The 18322-nt window shown below is 47.1% G+C and overlaps 1 protein-coding gene across 3 annotated transcripts in view; it reads left to right on the top strand.

Annotated features, from left to right (window-relative positions):
• ATG13 (autophagy related 13) overlaps positions 1-15521 on the top strand; it is a 74114-nt gene extending 58593 nt beyond the window's left edge. For all 3 annotated transcript variants that reach the window (XM_063944529.1, XM_063944530.1, XM_063944531.1), the window contains 6 exons: positions 3342-3469; positions 3546-3666; positions 3778-3855; positions 10892-10999; positions 12480-12605; positions 14358-15521. In XM_063944529.1, coding sequence (XP_063800599.1) covers positions 3342-3469; positions 3546-3666; positions 3778-3855; positions 10892-10999; positions 12480-12605; positions 14358-14435 — 639 coding nt within the window. In that variant the 3' untranslated portion in view covers positions 14436-15521. The remainder of the gene's footprint in view (positions 1-3341; positions 3470-3545; positions 3667-3777; positions 3856-10891; positions 11000-12479; positions 12606-14357) is intronic.
• Positions 15522-18322: the final 2801 nt, after the last annotated feature.

Genomic DNA, 18322 nt, shown 5'->3' on the forward strand with positions numbered 1-18322 from the left:
AGTTCTGGGATTCCTCAAATCACATTGGTTTGAACCGCTCAAATCTGTGGATTTGAAATATCTCACATGGAAAGTGACCATGCTGTTGGCCCTGGCCTCGGCCAGGCGAGTGTCAGAATTGGCGGCTTTGTCTCACAAAAGCCCATATCTGATTTTCCATTCGGACAGGGCAGAACTGCGGACTCGTCCCCAGTTTCTCCCTAAGGTGGTGTCAGCGTTTCACCTGATCCAACCTATTGTGGTGCCTGCGGCTACTAGGGACTTGGAGGACTCCAAGTTGCTAGACGTTGTCAGGGCCCTGAAAATATATATTTCCAGGACGGCTGGAGTCAGGAAAACTGACTCGCTGTTTATCCTGTATGCACCCAACAAGCTGGGTGCTCCTGCTTCTAAGCAGACGATTGCTCGTTGGATTTGTAGTACAATTCAGCTTGCACATTCTGTGGCAGGCCTGCCACAGCCAAAATCTGTAAATGCCCATTCCACAAGGAAGGTGGGCTCATCTTGGGCGGCTGCCCGAGGGGTCTCGGCTTTACAACTTTGCCGAGCTGCTACTTGGTCAGGGGCAAACACGTTTGCAAAATTCTACAAATTTGATACCCTGGCTGAGGAGGACCTGGAGTTCTCTCATTCGGTGCTGCAGAGTCATCCGCACTCTCCCGCCCGTTTGGGAGCTTTGGTATAATCCCCATGGTCCTGACGGAGTCCCCAGCATCCACTTAGGACGTCAGAGAAAATAAGAATTTACTTACCGATAATTCTATTTCTCGTAGTCCGTAGTGGATGCTGGGCGCCCATCCCAAGTGCGGATTGTCTGCAATACTTGTACATAGTTATTGTTACAAAAATCGGGTTATTATTGTTGTGAGCCATCTTTTCAGAGGCTCCTCTGTTATCATGCTGTTAACTGGGTTCAGATCACAAGTTGTACAGTGTGATTGGTGTGGCTGGTATGAGTCTTACCTGGGATTCAAAATCTTTCCTTATTGTGTACGCTCGTCCGGGCACAGTATCCTAACTGAGGCTTGGAGGAGGGTCATAGGGGGAGGAGCCAGTGCACACCACCTAGTCCTAAAGCTTTTACTTTTGTGCCCTGTCTCCTGCGGAGCCGCTAATCCCCATGGTCCTGACGGAGTCCCCAGCATCCACTACGGACTACGAGAAATAGAATTATCGGTAAGTAAATTCTTATTTTGCTTGATAGACATGCAGGAAAGGAGATGAGTTGCCATAGAATCTATAAAATAAAAAAAAGTATTAAACCCCAAGCAAAAAATGTTGTTAAGAGTATAATACGATATTTAAAAAATGTGTCTTTGAATATATTTGACCTTTTACCTCCTTGCTGCTGTCAGATACTTATCCACATAGCTGGGAAGTCTTGAAGCAGAGGGCTTATTGCAGCGGAGAGTAGCCATTCTGCCTCTCCTGTGATCACTTTTAACCACACTACTAGGTATTGAAATGTACCTGTCATCTGCTCACAGTGGTATCCGCCAGTAAAGAGACGTTCTTGTTAATGCAGCCTGTCCGTTCACTCTGAACCAATGATATCACAGAGACGTGTCGGGTAAGTGGACTGGCTGCTGCCTTATCACCACGCAAGAATGGCTGCCTCTGGAACACGTGACAGGTGCACGTTAATTTATTGCAGGGTCCTCCTGGTAAGACATCCCCAGCGATGCTCACCTATAGATCTGTAGGCCATGAAAAAGCATGTTCATTATAGCCTCTGCTGTGTTTCCTGAGCCACTGAACCTAAGCTGCAAGCCGTCTTATATAAAAAGCTACGAATAGCATTCAAAAATATATGGATGTTTTCACACCTTGTCGGAACTTGAAGTATTTGCTATTGTATACATTTGTGATGTGCAGATGAGTGAAAGCTGCTGTTCTTGGTTATCAGCAATGGTCAGCCAGTAACGGCTAAAACAGGCTTTCTGCACTGTCCTTCAATGGTATCGCTGATGAGAAGTCTGCTCTGCTTGGGGAAAATCTCTTCCACCATGACCACAATTTCTATTTTGGTAAACTCCTGAAACTGGGTGTGGATTAAAAGATTGACAGTGTCTAGATAGACAGTCAGTATGTCGACATCAAATGGTCAAAAGGTCGACTTAAAGGTTGAAACCTGATTCTTTTGTGTTATTTTAACCCTAAACCTGGTGCCAAACCCTAACTGTCTCCTTCTGTAGCCTAACCGCAACCGTCCCCCTAGTACCTAATCCTAACTGCTCCCTTCCACAGCCTAACCATAACTGTTCCCCTAGTGCCTAATCCTAACCGTTACCATCCTCCTAGTGCCTAATCCTAACCGACCCCTTCCGCAGCCTAACTGTTACCGTCCCCCTAGTGCTTAATCCTAACGGCCCCTTCTTCAGCCTAACTGTAACCGCCCCCTAGGGCCTAATCCTAATCGCCCCCTTCCGCAGCCTAACTGCAACTGTCCCCCTATTGCCTAATCTTAACTGCCCCCCCCTTCCACAGCCTGTTACCGTCCCCCTAGTGCCTAATCATAACCGCCCCCTTTCTTAGCCTAACCATTACCGTCCCCCTAGTGCAGAGGTTCTCAAACTCGGTCCTCGGGGGCCCACACAGTGCATGTTTTGCAGGTCTCCTCACAGAATCGCAAGTGAAATAATTAGTTCCACCTGTGGACCTTTTAAAATCTGTCAGTGAGTAATTAATACACCTGTGCACCTGCTGGGTTACCTGCAAAACATGCACTGTGTGGGCTCCCGAGGACCGAGTTTGAGAACCTCTGCCCTAGTGCCTAATCCTAACCACCTATGTCCCCAGCCTAACTGTTACCATCCCCCTAGTGCTGAATCCTAACCGCTCCCTTCTGCTGCCTAACCGTAACCATCCCCCTAGTGCTTAATCCTAACAGTCCACTTCAGCAGCCTAACCCAAGAGTCCAACCCTTAACCCTAAAAATCATGTAAAACAATGTGTCAACTTTTTTTTTTTTTGTCATCCATTTGTGTGTCTACATTTTAACTGTCAACCTTTTTCACCCTCTCTACCTAGTGACAGTCTATCTAGTATTGGCCACCTATTGACTGTCTATCTGGTTACGGTCTATCTTCCATCCGGATACCCCTGGAACTGTTACATAAGTGATTGTGCTATTTGTAGTTTTGTTTATATATGGGAATGTGTACTTTAGGTTGGTGATCTTTGACGTCTCTGTAATGTCTGTGAGTAGATCTATAGCTTATGATGATTTCTGTCATGCTCCTCTACATGTGTCTCATTACTCTTCCCTCCGCATGCATTCGGTTATTGTGGATCTAGCTGAGCCATTACAGTATAGTACTGATCCTGGGTTCTTTTCATAGATGATGGTGCCAGGGAAAGAGGGTGGGTTGCCCAATATTACACCCCAACCTGCACATGGTACTCAAGCAGATCATGACCGCACTCTCCTGACTTCACCGCCTCATGTAGCGGGCACCACCTCCAGCAGGTAAGGCCCTCAGCGTGTATGTTACAGGTGTATTTACACTATATGCATTTATTATTGATGCCCTCTCTCTCTCTAGTGAGGAAGCAGACACCCCGTCCGGCAGCAGCCCCGCTGGGAGGAGCAGCTCCCCCAACAAGCCTCCCCACATTCTGTTTACCCGCAAAGTGGGGGCTTTCGTGGACAAATCCTCCCCTCAGGTTAGTGAAAGTGAGTGGAGAGGTTGGTGTGGATGTTCCCTGTATTACTGCGGTATTCCAGACAGACACTAAACTGATTTCCTTCCCTGCTGTTATTCCTGCTGCTCACAGGTCACCTATGCCAGCACGGATATACCTTTCGCTGTGTTTGTACCCAAGCTTACTGATCTGGAGGATGCTGATCCCATGGTATGCTCTTTCCCCGGATTCCGACATAAACTAACCTGTTACGTAATAGACTCCTACATACTGTATGTACAGCTGCTGCTACAGCTCAGTACCACTTCCTGATCCTGCAGGGTAAGAGGAGGATGTGTGCTGTAGATGAGCAACAGTTGGTACCGATGGTTATCCACATAAGCTGTATAGGGGGGATGTAACCAGTCCTTTATCTAGTACAGTCTTTCAAATGACAGTCAGTAGCTGATTGGTTACTTTAGTTAACTACTCTGCTTTATCTCTCTCCAAGCCTCGATACATCTCCCCCGTAGTGTCTACAGTAGTAGTATTATGCATTGCTTTATTTAAGTCTTCATAGATACTATTTAAAAAAAAAAAAAAACCTTGCTTTTAATGTTTTATTGTTAGAAAATGAAACTTATATTACTTTCTCTGACGTCCTAGTGGATGCTGGGAACTCCGTAAGGACCATGGGGAATAGCGGCTCCGCAGGAGACTGGGCACAAAAGTAAAGCTTTAGGACTACCTGGTGTGCACTGGCTCCTCCCCCTATGACCCTCCTCCAAGCCTCAGTTAGATTTTTGTGCCGGCCGAGAAGGGTGCACACTAGGGGCTCTCCTGAGCTTCTTAGTGAAAGTTTAGTTTTAGGTTTTTTTATTTTCAGTGAGACCTGCTGGCAACAGGCTCACTGCATCGAGGGACTAAGGGGAGAAGAAGCGAACTCACCTGCGTGCAGAGTGGATTGGGCTTCTTAGGCTACTGGACACCATTAGCTCCAGAGGGACCGAACACAGGCCCAGCCTCGGAGCTCGGTCCCAGAGCCGCGCCGCCGGCCCCCTTACAGAGCCAGAAGCAAGAAGAGGTCCGGAAAAATCGGCGGCAGAAGACATCGGTCTTCAACAAGGTAGCGCACAGCACTGCAGCTGTGCGCCATTGTTACTCAGGCACACTTCACACTTCGGTCACTGAGGGTGTAGGGCGCTAGGGGGGGGCGCCCTGAGCAGCAATGTAAACACCTTGGCTGGCATAAATACACCACATATAACCCCCAGGGCTATATGGATGTATTTTAACCCCTGCCAGAACTCGCCAAAAAGCGGGAGAAAAGGCCGCCGAGAAGGGGGCGGAGCCTATCTCCTCAGCACACGGGCGCCATTTTCCATCACAGCTCCGCTGGAAGGACGTCTCCCTGACTCTCCCCTGCAGTCCTGCACTACAGAAAAGGGTAAAAAAAGAGAGGGGGGCACTAATTTGGCGCAGTTTTGATACTAACAGCAGCTATAAAGGGAAAAGCACATTTTATAGTGGTATTCCTGTCTATATATAGCGCTCTGGTGTGTGCTGGCATACTCTCCCTCTGTCTCCCCAAAGGGCTAGTGGGGTCCTGTCCTCCATCAGAGCATTCCCTGTGTGTGTGCGGTGTGTCGGTACGATTGTGTCGACATGTTTGAGGAGGAAAATGAGATGGAGGCGGAGCAATTGCCTATTATAGAGTTGTCACCCCCTAGGGAGTCGACACCTGAGTGGAAGCTTATGGAAGGAATTGCGTGACAGTGTCAGCTCTTTACGACAGACAGTTGACGACATGAGACAGCCGGCTACTCAGCTTGTGCCTGTCCAGGGGTCTCAAACGCCATCAGGGGCTTTAAAACGCCCGTTACCTCAAATGGCAGACACAGACACGGATACTGACTCCAGTGTCGATGATGAGGAGACAAACGTGACTTCCACTAGGGCCACACGTTACATGATTGAAGCAATGAAAAATGTATTGCATATCTCTGATAATACAAGTACCACTAAAAAGGGTATTATGTTTGGTGAGAAAAAACTGCCTGTAGTTTTTCCTGTATCCGAGGAATTAAATGAAGTGTGTGATGAGGCGTGGGTTTCCCCCGATTAAAAACTGATAATTCCTAAAAGGTTATTGGCATCGTACCCTTTCCCGCCAGAGGATAGGGCACGTTGGGAAACACCCCCTAGGGTGGATAAAGCGCTCACACGCTTGTCTAAACAGGTAGCACTACCCTCTCCTGATACGGCCGCCCTAAAGGAACCTGCCGATAGAAAACTGGAGAATATCCTAAAATGTATATACACTCACACGGGTGTTATACTGCGACCAGCAATCGCCTCAGCCTGGATGTGCAGTGCGGGCCTGGCGTGGTCGGATTCCCTGACTGAAAATATTGATACCCTAGATAGGGACAGTATATTACTGACTATAGAGCATTTGAAGGATGCATTTCTATATATGCGTGATGCACAGAGGGATATTTGCAGACTGGCATCAAGAGTTAGCGCGCTGTCCATTTCTGCAAGAAGAGGTTTATGGACGCGGCAGTGGTCAGGTGATGCGGATTCTAAAAGGCACATGGAAGTATTGCCTTATAAGGGGGAGGAGTTATTTGGGGTAGGTCTATCAGACCTGGTAGCCACGGCAACTGCTGGAAAATCCACATTTTTACCCCAGGTAGCTTCTCAACCTAAGAAGACGCCGTATTATCAGGCGCAGTCCTTTCGGCCCCATAAGGGCAAGCGGGCAAAAGGCGCCTCATTTCTGCCCCATGGCAGAGGGAGAGGAAAAAGGCTGCAACAAACAGCCAGTTCCCAGGAACAAAAGCCCTCTCCCGCCTCCGCAAAGTCCTCAGCATGACGCTGGGGCTTTACAAGCGGACACAGGCACGGTGGGGGCCCGTCTCAAGAAGTTCAGTGCGCAGTGGGCCCACTCGCAAGTGGACCCCTGGATCCTTCAGGTGGTATCTCAGGGGTACAAATTGGAATTCGAGACGTCTCCCCCTCGCCGTTTTCTAAAGTCTGCTTTACCGACGTCTCCCTCAGACAGGAAGGCAGTATTGGAAGCCATTCACAAGCTATATTCCCAGCAGGTGATAATCAAGGTACCCCTCCTACAACAGGGAAAGGGGTACTATTCCACACTATTTGTGGTACCGAAGCCGGACGGCTCGGTGAGACCAATTTTAAACCTAAAATCCTTGAACACTTACATACAAAGGTTCAAATTCAAGATGGAGTCACTCAGAGCAGTGATTGCAAACCTGGAAGAAGGGGACTATATGGTGTCTCTGGACATCAAAGATGCTTACCTACATGTCCCAATTTACCCTTCTCACCAAGGGTAACTCAGGTTTGTGGTACAGAACTGTCACTATCCGTTTCAGACGCTGCCGTTTGGATTGTCCACGGCACCCCGGGTCTTTACCAAGGTAATGGCCGAAATGATGATACTCCTTCGAAGGAGTTTTAGTAGTTCCCATTCGGCAGATTCCACGCAAGAACCTTCCAGTGGGATCTGCTAGACAAATGGTCCGGGTCGCATCTTCAGATGCATCAGCGGATAATCTTGTCACCAAGGACAAGGGTGTCTCTCCTGTGGTGGTTGCAGAGTGCTCATCTTCTAGAGGGCCGCAGATTCGGCATTCAGGACTGGGTCCTGGTGACCACGGATGCCAGCCTGAGAGGCTGGGGAGCAGTCACACAGGGAAGAAATTTCCAGGGCTTGTGGTCAAGCCTGGAGACATCACTTCACATAAATATCCTGGAGCTAAGGGCCATCTACAATGCTCTAAGCCTAGCAAGACCTCTGCTTCAAGGTCAGCCGGTGCTGATCCAGTCAGACAACATCACGGCAGTCGCCCACGTAAACAGACAGGGCGGCACAAGAAGCAGGAGGGCAATGGCAGAAGTTGCAAGGATTCTTCGCTGGGCGGAAAATCATGTGATAGCACTGTCAGCAGTGTTCATTCCGGGAGTGGACAACTGGGAAGCAGACTTCCTCAGCAGACACGACCTTCACCCGGGAGAGTGGGGACTTCACCCAGAAGTCTTCCACATGATTGTGAACCGTTGGGAAAAACCAAAGGTGGACATGATGTCGTCCCGCCTCAACAAAAAACTAGACAGGTATTGCGCCAGGTCAAGGGACCCTCAGGCAATAGCTGTGGACGCTCTGGTAACACCGTGGGTGTACCAGTCAGTGTATGTGTTCCCTCCTCTGCCTCTCATACCCAAAGGTACTGAGAATCATAAGAAGGAGAGGAGTAAGGACTATACTCGTGGCTCCGGATTGGCCAAGAAGGACTTGGTACCCGGAACTTCAAGAGATGCTCACAGAGGACCCGTGGCCTCTACCTCTAAGAAAGGACCTGCTCCAGCAGGGACCCTGTCTGTTCCAAGACTTACCGTGGCTGCGTTTGACGGCATGGCGGTTGAACGCCGGATCCTGAAGGAAAAAGGCATTCCGGATGAAGTCATCCCTACCCTGATCAAAGCCAGGAAGGATGTAACCGTACAGCATTATCACCGTATTTGGCGTAAATATGTTGCGTGGTGCGAGGCCAGGAAGGCCCCTACAGAGGAATTTCAACTGGGTCGTTTCCTGCATTTCCTGCAAACAGGACTGTCGATGGGCCTAAAATTAGGGTCCATTAAGGTTCAAATTTCGGCCCTGTCGATTTTCTTCCAGAAAGAACTGGCTTCAGTTCCTGAAGTTCAGACGTTTGTCAAGGGGGTACTGCATATACAGCCTCCTTTTGTGCCTCCAGTGGCACCTTGGGATCTCAATGTAGTTTTGGGGTTCCTAAAATCACATTGGTTTGAACCACTCACCACTGTGGACTTAAAATATCTCACATGGAAAGTGGTAATGCTGTTGGCCCTGGCTTCAGCCAGGCGTGTCTCAGAATTGGCGGCTTTATCCTATAAAAGCTCTTACCTAATTTTTCATACGGACAGGGCAGAATTGAGGACTCGTCCTCAATTTCTCCCTAAGGTGGTTTCAGCGTTTCACTTGAACCAGCCTATTGTGGTACCTGCGGCTACTAGGGACTTGGACTCCAAGTTGCTGGACGTAGTCAGGGCCCTGAAAATATATGTTTCCAGGACGGCTGGAGTCAGAAAATCTGACTCGCTGTTTATCCTGTATGCACCCAACAAGCTGGGTGCTCCTGCTTCTAAGCAGACTATTGCTCGTTGGATTTGTAGTACAATTCAGCTTGCACATTCTGTGGCAGGCCTGCCACAGCCAAAATCTGTAAAAGCCCATTCCACAAGGAAGGTGGGCTCATCTTGGGCGGCTGCCCGAGGGGTCTCGGCTTTGCAACTTTGCCGAGCGGCTACTTGGTCAGGGGCAAACACGTTTGCTAAATTCTACAAATTTGATACCCTGGCTGAGGAGGACCTGGAGTTCTCTCATTCGGTGCTGCAGAGTCATCCGCACTCTCCCGCCCGTTTGGGAGCTTTGGTATAATCCCCATGGTCCTTACGGAGTTCCCAGCATCCACTAGGACGTCAGAGAAAATAAGAATTTACTTACCGATAATTCTATTTCTCGTAGTCCGTAGTGGATGCTGGGCGCCCATCCCAAGTGCGGATTGTCTGCAATACTTGTACATAGTTATTGTTACAAAAATCGGGTTATTATTGTTGTGAGCCATCTTTTCAGAGGCTCCTCTGTTATCATGCTGTTAACTGGGTTCAGATCACAGGTTGTACGGTGTGATTGGTGTGGCTGGTATGAGTCTTACCCGGGATTCAAAATCCTTCCTTATTGTGTACGCTCGTCCGGGCACAGTATCCTAACTGAGGCTTGGAGGAGGGTCATAGGGGGAGGAGCCAGTGCACACCAGGTAGTCCTAAAGCTTTACTTTTGTGTCCAGTCTCCTGCGGAGCCGCTATTCCCCATGGTCCTTACGGAGTTCCCAGCATCCACTACGGACTACGAGAAATAGAATTATCGGTAAGTAAATTCTTATTATTATTGTGGTGTATCTCCCCCGGTCCTAATGGTGTCTTACCTTTCTGTGTGCTTCAGTCTGTAGATTGCTGCACTGTGACGGTCAGCTGATAGTGTTGTCTATAATTTAGCCTGAGTCACAGGAATTGAGTGAATAAGGATAGACCTCATCAAGTGATGTCCGTGGCTCTTCCACCTGCACACGCATTCATCCCGCATCCATAAAACACAGAGGAAATCATGAAAGAAAGGGGCTTATTTATCATCCGCACTGTCTGCAGGATCATCCTGGGCCCCAATAGGTCTTACTGTCCCCAAACAGTTGTCAGTGCCCCTCCCCTTTCAAATTCACAATCACTGTATAGGTAGCATTAGCAATTATTATAACCTTTTATTTTTATTACATTAATTGGAGGACATAATACTGTTATATATATTTTTTTTTCTAAGTGTCTCTTATGGTGGAATTTTTTTTCTTCTTCTCATTAACATCTTTGATAATTTCACTTCTATTGTGAACCTGTTTTTATATAACGTGAACACACACTTTACAGAGAATGTTTAGTCGTTGAGCCCGCTGCACCACTGAGCTTACAGTCTAAATCAGTGATTGCTAACCTTGACACTCCAGCTGTTGTTGAACTACACATCCCAGCATGCACTGCTACAATTTTGCTATTTGGCCTTGCTAAAACTGATGCAGGGCATGCTGGGATGTGTAGTTCAACAACAGCTGGAGTGTCAAGGTTAGCCATCACAGGTCTAAATGATCTGCTGCACAAAGACATTAAAAGCAACTCAAAATCATTACGTGGGATTCTCAGCACAGTGTATTCCATTGTATCATATCCAGCTGGCCTGTTTATGTATTTTATTTAAGCCAATGTATTATGGGGGTAATTCCAAGTTGATCGCAGTAGGATTTTTGATAGCAATTGGGCAAAACCATGTGCACTGCAGGGGGGGCAGATATAACATGTGCAGAGAGAGTTAGATTTGGGTGGGTTATTTTATTTCTGTGCAGGATAAATACTGGCTGCTTTATTTTTACACTGCAAATTAGATTGCAGATTGAACACACCCCACCCAAATCTAACTCTCTCTGCACATGTTATATCTGCCTCCCCTGCAGTGCACATGGTTTTGCCCAATTGCTAACAAAAATCCTGCTGCGATCAACTTGGAATTACCCCCTATGTGACCAGTCGTACCTTCAGGATGTTTGTAAGTCCCTGGCTAGGTTGATGTATTTCCTGGTACCTATTTGTATTCGATATGTGTGTGTTCCAGGTGGTTTGTCCTGAGACCCCAGAAGAGGTCTCTCCAGATGCCCGCAGCCTGCAGAGTTCCTGCTCAAGCAGTGAGGTGCCACAAGATGATTTTGTGATGGTGGACTTTGTAAGTGGTATCATGCATGGCATTTTAAAGCCAACCACTAAAACCAAGCTTGGAGATAAGTGAATGAACAGTGAATATGCAAGTGGGGAGGGGGGATAGGTAATAGTCCTTCCAGCAGATGTACTGTTCTCTTTCCAGACAAATCCCAGGCTTGGACAAGGAACTGGGTCACCTCTACAGAATACAATGCACGTCCGTCCATCCTGACTGTAAAGTTTTAGGAACCTTGAGAAGCATTGGCAATCAAGTTCCTACTATTAAAGGAAATGGGAACAGTATTTAATTGTTGATAACAATGTGGCTGCCGGACACCGCAGCAGGGGAGTAACCGAGCTGCACTGGTCATCCCAGGATCACATGGGAGAATCATGTGATCATCTCGCATCCTATCCTGACACACGCCTCACTGCTATATGCCAGGCAGCTTGACCCTTCATTGAGTATCAATGCACAGGGTGCGTCAACAGATTTTATACAACTTCACGAAAGCCTAAGAATAGTTTTGGAAACTTGGAGATTACACCACCTGTAAATGTAACAAGCATAAAAATGGCCTGTAACCTATATGAAGATAAAAAGTGATCCTTCCTAAAGCTGTATTTGCAACGTGGGTAAATCTGGAGGAAATTTGACTGTAACGATTTGTGGATAGGGGGTTAAGCTATTCCAGTGTGGATCTTAGGGTCAACACTAACTGGGTTGACAGTCATTAGGTTGACCACTATTGGTCAACAGTGACTAGGTCGACACGGTCAGTAGGTCAAGTTGGGCTTTTTATATTTTTTGGTGTCGTTTTCTTTGTAAAGTGACCGGGAACCTCATTTAGTGCACCATGTCCCCTCACATGCTGCGCTCGGCACAGGTTACTATTCCCAATCATAGTCCACGTGGATCGTAAAGTATGAAAAAGTTATGTGTTTTATTTTTTTTAAAGAAAACATGTCGACCTTTTCACGTGTTGACCTTTGCCATGTCAACCTAATGCATGTCGACCAACAGTGGTCGACCTAATGACTGGATACCAAGCTATTCTTCTGGAAAGTGAAGTTATTAAACACGTCTGATACAACTCCTTTTATATTGTTTGGGTTTTTGATAGCAGCGCTCACCCCTGTGCTTGTTGTTATATGAAATTAGTGATTGTCTATGTAATCTGTAAATACTTATTTTTCAGTCACAATGCTGAGTATAAAACAGATGCAATAATTGCTACATAGACAATCACTCATTTCATATAACACCAAGCACAGGGGTGAGCGCAGCTATCAAAAACCCAAACAATATAACTAGCCATTTGAGTCTGGTCAACTCTATAGATACCAGCGCCCGCCCCCCAAAACAAGATATATATACTGTTGTGCTCTACGCAAACCCATTGATTCCATAACTCCACTTTTATTTACTTGGACTCTGTTGTGTTTATAATGGTTTTTCCTTTAGTCCAGCATAGACACTGATGTACGTTTATTCGTTCTTTCAGCGACCGGCTTTCTCTAAGGATGACCTTCCCATGGACGTGGGGACTTTCTACCGGGAGTTTCAGAACCCACCTCAGCTGAGCAGCCTTTCCATTGATATCGCTGTGCAGTCAATGGCGGAAGACCTGGTGAGGGCTTATTAACTACATGTACAGTGTACTCAAGTGTCCTGTAACCCATAGCAACCGATCAGTGACCGTGTTCAGATTATGTACTTCACTAGTGAAATGACACGTAGAGACTAGTGATTGCTGTGGGTAACAGCACACACACTGCCCTGGTTTTTCTCTCTGTACCACCTCTTATACAGCCCATTGCACCACTTTATTGGAATATGTGAATATTGGGGGTCATTCCGAGATGAATAGCACAGCTGCGATCATTCACACTGACATGCGGGGGGACGCCCAGCACAGGGCTAACCCGCTCCCTGCAAGGCACTACCGCCCAAGCATCCCCCCCCCCCCGCCCGCAGAAGTGCAAAGGCATCACACAGCGACGATGCCTTTGCACTTCAAGAGTAGCTCCCGACCAGTGCAGCTTTAGCGTGCTGGCCGGGAGCTACTCATCGCTCCCCGGCCTGCAGCGGCTGTGTGTGATGTCGCGCAGCTGCTGCGGCCCGCCCCCCGTTCGGTCCGGCCACGCCTGCGTTGGCCGGACCGCGCCCACGAAACGGCGACCAAACACTGCCATTCCCCCCCTGCCCAACGACCGCCTCTGCCTGTCATGCGCAGTTCTGACCTGATCGCACTGCTGTGAGAAACTGCAGCGTGCGATCGGGTCAGAATAACCCCCCTTAATTGATGTCTTTTTCTATATGTTTATTGTTGGGTCTACATTGCTCAGTACGCCCTTTATTTAAATCTGGTGTTTGAGAATGAAGGACTGGCTCAAACACTTTTACCATTTGACATCCACAGTGTGACACTTATGTAGATTTGGATGGTATTTGTGTCTAAGATATGTTCAGCTTGCAGAACGCTCCGTATACACAAGGTGCGTGCAGATCAGCAAGTAGCGCCCGTCTGACTCAGAGACAACAGAAGTATATGCGTCTGGGTTATGCCAGTATATGTGGCCACACAGCGGTAGTAGTAAATGCTTCAGTTGCAGTACACCGTTCATACTTCATATCGTGCATAATGGAAATGTGCTTTAGTGCTGAGGACTCATTGCTAATATCACTGTTAAAATACAAATAGATTGCATCAGCTACATTGCTATAGTATTAGCATAAGTGGGAGGGATTAAGATGCATTCAGCCAATCAGAGGTGGTAGATGATTTTTGTACTAGAGCAGTGGTTCTCAAACTGTGTGCCATGGCACCTTGGGGTGCCTTGAGACACTTGCAGGGGTGCCCTGTGTTGGTGGTCAAGAACCAATTCAAGTTATTTATGGTCAATGTAATAGACAAAACCAGTGCTGGTGTCTGCCAATCCTATAATATGTGGGCAAACAGAAGCAAATCTTGCCCCTCACCACACAATTAAACCTAAGGATGACATATAAACATAATTTACTTAATTTAATATTTCTAAATATCTCAATAAGAAACTTTTGGCCTAGGGGTGCCGTGAAAACAAATGGTAATACTCTAGGGCGCCGTGGTTCAAAAAAGTTTGGGAACCACTGTACTAGGGTGAGCACCCACAAGTGATCGTCCTCCAGACAGGTACGTGTAAGTCTTTCTTGGGTTTAGCTTGGGACGCAGTTACTGTTCTTTGGATGCACTTACACACTCCATCCAGTCTCCATTCCATTACTCTAGTACAACGGGCCGTAAGGGCAAAGTCAGTCTCACTCACTATGTGATTGCATTTCCCTCCAGCTCCATACCAGACCCCGTAAACCAATATTCACCTACTGCTTCTCTTCACAGGATTCGTTGCCGGAAAAGTTGGCCATGCATGAGAAAAACATGGAGGAGTTTGATGCCTTTGTTGACTCTTTGCAGTAAGATGAAGGATCCTGGGGACTATTCTTTGTACAGTTTGGTGTCTCCGTTTGCCCAACCCTGCTGTCAAACTCAGGCCTATGCCCCCCCTACCTGTAATTCTACTTCAAAGGAGCCTTTATTCTTCTAGCACAGCTGCTACATTTACAGCATTCGATAATGAAGAGTGTTGTCCTTCAACCACCGGTTCCCCAGTTTCCCTATATAATCATTTGCTGAAGCTGCAGAAGTGACCATTGCCAAGCCTACAGGGGCACGTGAGCTGCACATAAGCAGGAATTACACAGCTGAATGGGAAGACCAGGAGGTGGAGATCTGCAAGTAACAACATGCCATAATGGAACCGCTACACGGCTTCGGTATCATGGCAGCGTCCTGCACTGCACCTTGCATATGCCCTACATGGGCTCAGAGAATACACATCAGCCGTACCATCGAATGGTTAAGAAAACCCTCCTTGTCTGTTTCCACCTTGGGTATGCCAGTATATAGCTCACAATATCCACCATTGCTGACTTTATACACCCACAGATGTTGATTTTAGACCTGTACTATCTGGACAGCCAGCTCTCTTACTTATATTGCTGTTAGTCTGCTGCACCCTAGAGGTGAGATGGTGTAACAGCTGCTCAGTCATACTGCTAATATTACATCTATCGGACAGGATTCTGCAAGCTCAAGCTTTCAGTTTTCTCCTTACACTGCTTCTCATATCTACTACTCCATAAATGTAGAATATGGTATGTCAATGTATATAATACATTGTATCTATAACACTAATAGTTACGGGTTAGGACCTTGCAGAGCACTTCATTATGGCAGCAGCAGATTGGCTTCCTCAGTGTATCCACCACTGTAGATATTAGATTGCTCTCCGGTACACTGTAGGGTAGAGATGTCTGCAGATGTCACATGCATCTTCTTGTATAGTGTTAGTAGGACATGGAACCTGCAGAGGGTTTAATGCTGCTACAGTACCTTCCCTCCCTAGTACACACATTGCACTCAACGGGAGGAAATCCGGGCACTGTTCCTATGAAAGATGTCATTCTGATATGTATTATAAAATAAATTTATGTATTTACAACACCTGTGCAGTTTCTTCTGTATGTTACCGTTCTCTCTGGAAGGATAGAGCACAATTTATAATGTTTGTCATTTTACAAGGACGTAAACTGCTGCTTATATGGTCACATTACTGGGCAATAAGGGGGTGTAAATACCGGTATATGTATCACTAGTATAAGGGAAATAAGCCAATGGGCCATTCCTATCCCAAGCTGTTGTACTGTTCATTGGTAGCGGCAAATATTCTTCTCAATCATAATAATGACATTTAGGGGTCTATTCATGAAGCAGTGAAAAGCGTGGAGAATTGAGCCAGAGGAGAAGTTGCCCATGGCAACCAATCAGCTGCTCTGTATAATTTTATAGTATGCAAATTATAAATGTTACGTCAATGCTGATTGGTTGCCATGGGCAACTTCTCCACTGGCTCACTTCTCCACTCTTTATACTGCTTCATGAATAGACCCCTTAATCATAAAATGCTGTGGAGTATATTATCCCTATATGTTTGGAAAGAATAAATATAGGATTTATTTATATAGCGCTGTTCTCCCAATAGGATTCAAGACGCAAAATGTTTCAAATGTTCTTTTTTTATGTAATCACAAACATAATTTATTTAACAGCCATATAAAAATCATTATGTGGGAGGAGGTGAACTGAGGTCAATATTTCAAATTCGTATCTATCTAGCGATACAATTAAGAACTGTGTCTATTTAGAATGTACATAACCTAACTGGAGGGTTTATACCTACAGTACCTGTATACGTGTACTCTGTATACGTATGAAGTACCTGTATACGTGCCCTCTGTCGCTCCCCATGTTCACGGGTAGGCGATTCCTTAGCTGAGCAGGTAGAGTGGGAGTGACAGCCTTGTTTACCCTTGTGTACAAATCCACCAATCCAGGGTTACATTATCAATGTCGCATCCACTTACATTTTGACCGGTATCAGATCTCAGTAGGACAGTGGGGGGAGTGTATCAAACTTTCTAAAGATTGGGGAAGTTGTCCATAGCAACTAGCATTTATTATTTATTTGGAAAATTTGATGCATATCCCCCAGTCTCTCTTTAAATATGGGAAGACCTTCTGCTGTTTGTATTGAGGGGTGTGGTATAGACTTAAGACAGGTTAAAAGATAAACAGTCATCAGGGTCAAATGTTTTTCTAAACTTTTTTTTATTTTAACCAAATTTGTTGAAATGCGTCCCCTCGGATCGCTTAGCTCGCCGCAAGGCTTCTAGAGGTGATAGTTTGTGACATGGATAGTAAATGAGGCAAAAGTTGTAAACACATAACAAACCCCTACATGTGTCGACTTTTTGACCCTGTCAACCTTTTGACTCTCGACCATACAGGGTCGAGCTAATGACTGTCTATCTTTCTTTTTCATCCACTAGGGGTCACTGGAGTACTCTTGGGATATGGACGGGCTTCCGTAGGAACACAGCACTGAATATTTAAATTTAGTAACACTCCACCCCTCCATATCCCTGAGCACTTACTCACTCAGTGTTTTTTCTGTGCTGAACGTGGCAACACATGCTTAGCTGAAGTCACGGTTTTGTTGAAGAAACTTTTATTTTTAATTTTTATTTTTTCTACTGTTTGACCACATCCCTGTCCCCCTTCCAAAAGGCAGGGTCAGGGATAGTGCAGCTGCTGATTGCAGCACGGGCGTGTCGGGCCTCTCTGAAAGAGCTCCCTCACAGCCCTCACATCCTCCTGCACTGGCTGGCCGGCGCTTACTGAAAAGCCCCGTCGGAGCCTCCGCACGTCTGCAGGAGTGAGGTATGTGAAACGGGGCGGTCAGCTCCCGCTGCCGCCCCGACGTGTGGAGACATAGTGCTGGGTGACGGCAAGGAGCGGCTCTCCCCTCTCAGCCTCCGGCATCTTCCCGCTCAGGCGCCCGCCCATTCCACCCCGCTCAGGCGGCCGCACGTTCGTCCACAGACCTCCGTGCAGGCACCGCGGCTCTCTCCACTCAGGCGCCCGCACGTTCGGCCACAGACCTCCGTGCAGGCGCAGCGGCTCTCTCCACTCAGGCGCCCGCACGTTCGGCCACAGACCTCCGTGCAGGCGCCGCGGCTCTCCCCGCTCAGGTACCCGCCCGTTAGGCCACAGCCTCCGGCCAGGCACCTCGGAACGACCCTCACTTCGCCGCAGCGCTACCTTGGTAGCTGACACGCTATTATACAGGAGCCCACCGCTGGGACACACGAGGCACATAGCGCTCTACGATACCCGCTGGGGGCCCACGCGCTGCGCTGCCGCTGTAATAAGATAAACAGCCATTACAGGGGGGACATATCAGTGAAATACTGCAGCAGCAGAGGGATTATTACAGTATAATCAGTGAATGCAGCACTGTGATTATATGTATAAGTATAGCAGGGCAGCCATTTTTAACATGCTTCCTGTGTCTTCCTCTGTGATTCCAGAACGTTCCTGTCCTACATCTCTTCTCCACCGGAGGCGCAGGGGTGTTCGTGGGAATTTGGGATCAAAATTTATAGTACTGGCCACGTGTATTGCACTGGGCCAGATATATATACAGAGCCACCTTATTGCTATTTTACTGAGTCGTGCAGGTGTCTGTGTTTTGTGTATTGTATTGTCTGTCGCCATAATGAGTAAGGCACCAGCAAAAACTAAAAAGCATATTTGCAAAGTATGTGGCAGTGTGTTACCGGATGGATCTACCACATGTAACGTATGTTTTGTGGATTCCGTTCAGAATACCATTTCTGCTCCGGTTTTGCAACCAATTTCATCACCGGATCCTCCGTGGGGTATGTTAGTAAATGTACTGGAGA

Source organism: Pseudophryne corroboree, chromosome 11 (genome assembly GCF_028390025.1).
Source record: "Pseudophryne corroboree isolate aPseCor3 chromosome 11, aPseCor3.hap2, whole genome shotgun sequence".
Classification (NCBI taxonomy): domain Eukaryota; kingdom Metazoa; phylum Chordata; class Amphibia; order Anura; family Myobatrachidae; genus Pseudophryne; species Pseudophryne corroboree.